This window comes from Periophthalmus magnuspinnatus, chromosome 11 (genome assembly GCF_009829125.3).
Source record: "Periophthalmus magnuspinnatus isolate fPerMag1 chromosome 11, fPerMag1.2.pri, whole genome shotgun sequence".
In the NCBI taxonomy this organism is placed as follows: domain Eukaryota; kingdom Metazoa; phylum Chordata; class Actinopteri; order Gobiiformes; family Gobiidae; genus Periophthalmus; species Periophthalmus magnuspinnatus.
In genome coordinates this window covers 3576430-3580634 of record NC_047136.2, presented here as the reverse complement: position 1 = coordinate 3580634, position 4205 = coordinate 3576430, and the positions used below count along the sequence as shown (strand labels likewise).

Genomic DNA, 4205 nt, shown 5'->3' with positions numbered 1-4205 from the left:
GGCGAGTTCTACACCAAACTGCCCCAGGACTGAGGCTCGACACCGTAAAACTCTACTTTCACTTGATTATTCATTTATATTAAAGATATTTCTCTAAGACACAAATTACTAACGAAACTCACCGGTGTAATAAGCTTGTAACCAGAACACACACTGACGCGGAGATGCACAAATCAAATACGCACGCTGTAAACTGCAGAACACACACACACACAGACGCACACACACACACACACACACACACACACACACACACACAGAGCCGGAGTATAAAAGGGGCCAGTCTCCCAATGAGCGCACAAGTGTTCTCACTGCTCTCCTCGCTCCTACAGACACGACGCCTCTTCTCACGGTAAGAATATTTACTCTTTTGATTCAGAATATATCAGTTTATTTAGAAGTAACAAAATAATTTCAGTTTTTCATCATTTTTTTGCACTAAAGTCTCTGGTTATGTATGAAAAAAGAGTTTGGGTTTTGTACATATTTGAGGTTAAGGTGCTGTTTATGTCTTCTTAACCTTTTCCTTTTGTACTTTTTATGGATTGGGACTATTTAAAATGCAAAAACTATAATTAACAGTTACATTTACATCCCTGCTTTGCTTCTTTTTTTCTTTATTTGTAAAAACATCATTTCTATAATACAAAAATCCTGCTGGAATTGATGTTGTATTGAGCGTATGATGTGAGGAGATGTGTTGTTTGTCACATGAACTCGAACATTTTTTGCAAATAAACAGGAAAAACACTAAAATAATAACAGTGCATTGTGTGGAATTTGCAAATTAAGCTTAAATAAATCCAAAAAAGTTGAATTTTAATGAGAGATACGGCTGTAAAAGACAAGTAGGACACATCCGCTCCGTGTACGTGCAGCTGTCACTCCGTTTCCCTCTCGTTCAGATGACTGCAGGACTGTGTGTGTGCGTCCTTCTCGCGGTCTTGTGTACGAGCTGTTTGGGGCTCCCCGTCTCCACGCCGCCCCACGAGGAAGGACATCGCTCTGTCTCGGATCCAGCTGAAGGTAGGTTCACACCAACGCCACCGAAATCCTACCTCAATCCACCTCAATCCACCTCAATCCTCCACACTTTCACCCTTAATCTCGCCTCGTTCTCGTCCTTTTCGTCGCAGCCCATCCCGGGACCGCCATGCACACTTTCGAAGAACCCCATCCCAGACACAAGCGCTCCGTCTCGCACCTCAAATCCGTCCCCGCCGACGACGAGGAAGCGGACTCCAGAGCCAACCTGAGCGAGCTGCTGGCGAGAATAATCTCCTCCAGAAAAGGTACATCGTCTCACATCCGGTTTGGTTTTGATTGTGATCGTCGCTCGTGTGTCTCGTTGCGGTTGTGGGCAGAGCGTTGTTGTTGTGCATTAGTGCTTTTCCTGCCGTTTTCCCACAATGCTGCTAATTACTTGCAATCAGGACAGTGCTTTGTAAAACGGATTAGTGGTCCCGGAGAGCTTCTGCGGTTTGAAAGTGCGTGTATTTCTCGTACAGTCTTCCGGGCAACTTGCTGTTTACTTATCTCAGTTCCATCTTACCCCCCGAGTTGATCTGAACAACTCAAGCTGCCGGTGCGAGTCTTGAGAGATTTCTAAAGAACGTCAACGAGTTTGCCTGGAATCCTGAAGCTTTAAATACTTTACAAAGCACTAATGTCAAATGGGCGTGATTGACAGGTGGATCGGCCAATCAGGGACAAGCATAGTCCAGAAAAATGAAGGAAAAAAATCTCACAGCGGCTGAAAAACATGTCGGATTTCTGCAGAATCAGTGAGCAAAGCCTGAACTCTAAACTGTTAATCTGAGGTGAGATTTCATTCGTAGATCATTAGTGGCCTATGAGCTCCTTCGTTTCACGTGTCGCTGAAAGAAAACGAATCTGATTGGACGATCGCGTTTGACCGAGTTTGAGAAGTAACGAAGGACGTGGAGACCAGACTGATCCAGACTGAAGTAAAACAATCAAACTGTGTTCATTTTTAAATATCGAAGCTGCAAGTTTCTACGGAGCCCCACAGATCACCGAAAGGAGAAGAATAATATAAACAAAACAAGCCATAAACAAAATTAATAAAAAAATAAAAATATATATTATCTTTAGGGAACAGCATAATTATCTTGAAGGAACGAGATATTTTCTTGAGGGAACGTAATCATTTCTATACATATATTTTCACAAGCGCACAAGATATTTAACTTAAAAAATAAAACCCCGTTCCCTCATAATCATTAAGTCGTTCCCTGGTGATAATTAAGTCGTTTCCTCGAGATAATATCGTGTGGAAACGTGATATTACCTCGGGGCCACGCATTAATTTTATATTTTGCAAATGTCCTATGCCGGGCTCCGTACATTTCTAACAAACGTTTCATGAAGTGGTCATCTGGAGAATATTACGTGATAGAGAGAGTCAAAGGGTGCACTGCTGCATAATAATAAAACAAATACCATCTCCAAATGTGTGCGTGTGTGTGTATATGTGTGTCTGTGTGTGTGTTTGTGTGTGTGTGGCGGCAGTGGGTGTTGAGTAGCTCGCTGTTCACTTGCATGTTTCATAGTGGGAGGTGTCATCGTCGAGCCTTCTGCGGCCAGGCTCCTCGACTCGCCAGGGAGCTCGCCAGGCAGCTCCGTTTGTGCGCGTGCGTGTGTGTGTGCGCGCGTGTGTGTGCATGTGTGCGGAGGCGGCCGTGGGTGGGCTGGGGATCAGAATCTGTGTGTGAGAATAAAATCGATTACCAATTACGTTAACAATCCAAACTTTTTATTTTGGGGTGAGGGTTTTGGATTTGGACTGGGAGAGCGGAGGAACATGCTGATAGCGTGTTGATAGCGTGTTGATAGCGTGTTGTCAGAGTCTAAGGTCCAGCTGCTGTGCGTCTTTACAATGAAACACATGCGACGGGGCGGATCTACTACTTAATTAAAACGTTGAAAACCAGTGAGGCAGAAAACTGAACAGGCTTCTTGCTGTGAATGGGAAAAAAAAAACCGGCACCAACGCAGAATTTCAGTTTGGTTTTGTGAGCGTAGCTTATTAAACCAAGATTTCATTTCTTACCAAAACATTGCGATGAGAATCTCAGGTCGTTACATCATCCTTGTGTACTTTTCCTCCCAGGATCCGTGCGCAGAAACTCCACAGCCAACAGCAGAAGCAACGCTCTCAGTGCCAACCATCGGATAGCAGACAGGGACTACTTGGGCTGGATGGACTTCGGCCGCCGCAGTGCAGAGGAATACGAGTATCCATCATAAGAAAGAAAAAGAAAGAAAGAAGACAAAAGGGAGAATCGCAAATCTAAAATCAAGCTGGCTCTTCACTGTCTCACAATAAAACGTTTATTTATGATGTATTTGTTGTACATTGGTTTGTAAAACTGTAACGATGCAATATACACATATGCCAAATTTTGCAGGAAACTCTAACAGTTTGTTTGTTTCTAGTTTCTTTATGATTTCGGGTGGTGAGATTTGTGCTGGTGACAGTGGGGCTGCTGGGTTTCACTGGACTCAATAAAAGTGGAAAATGTAAATCCCCAGAGTGGTTCTTTATTGGCACACACTGTTATTCAAGTGCGTTCATTGGTTGTTTAAAGCAGAAATTTTGGTCAGGAGCCTTGTATGGGCCCCTCTCTGATATAAATCCCCCCCCCCCCCCCCCCCCCCCTCCTACATGTCTGATGACGTATGTCCCGCCCAGGCCCCGCCCCCCTCAGCAGAATCTATTCGTACAACCCGCCTCAACCTGTAAATCATTAAATATACTCTAAAAATATGTCAATAAATGCAGCTATTTTAGTGAAAAACGTGCTTGAAAACAGACCTAATGGAAGTTAATCCATCAATATAATGAACCAGCTGCAGATTTCTTTCAAAGCAAAATAATATTTCATCTTCCATCTACAAATTATTATTAAAATAATCAAACATAGGCCACTGTAGCTGAATATTAGTTTATTTTAAAATATGTTATAGGCTTTAGAACTAATAGCCTACATATTTTTCTCCCGACCCGCAGGTTACCCACAGACCCCGGTCAGAAGTCAACTTATTTATTTATTTATTTATCTGTTTGATTGAGACAAAGCGTGTTAATGAACAGACATGACTCAACATAAATGTAAACTCACCGGGTCAAAACCAAAGGATCATTTCCATCTGTTGTGTCAAGGGCTGAGGTCACAAAAGGG

At 43.0% G+C, this 4205-nt stretch overlaps 1 protein-coding gene across 1 annotated transcript; it reads left to right on the top strand.

Annotated features, from left to right (window-relative positions):
- The first annotated feature begins 303 nt into the window (after positions 1-303).
- cckb (cholecystokinin b) lies at positions 304-3477 on the top strand. Its single transcript, XM_033975316.2, has 4 exons — positions 304-352; positions 906-1026; positions 1137-1292; positions 3134-3477. Exons 2-4 carry the CDS (start codon positions 906-908, stop codon positions 3268-3270), a joined length of 414 nt encoding a protein of 137 aa, XP_033831207.1. The 5' UTR covers positions 304-352; the 3' UTR covers positions 3271-3477.
- The last annotated feature ends 728 nt before the right edge of the window (positions 3478-4205 follow it).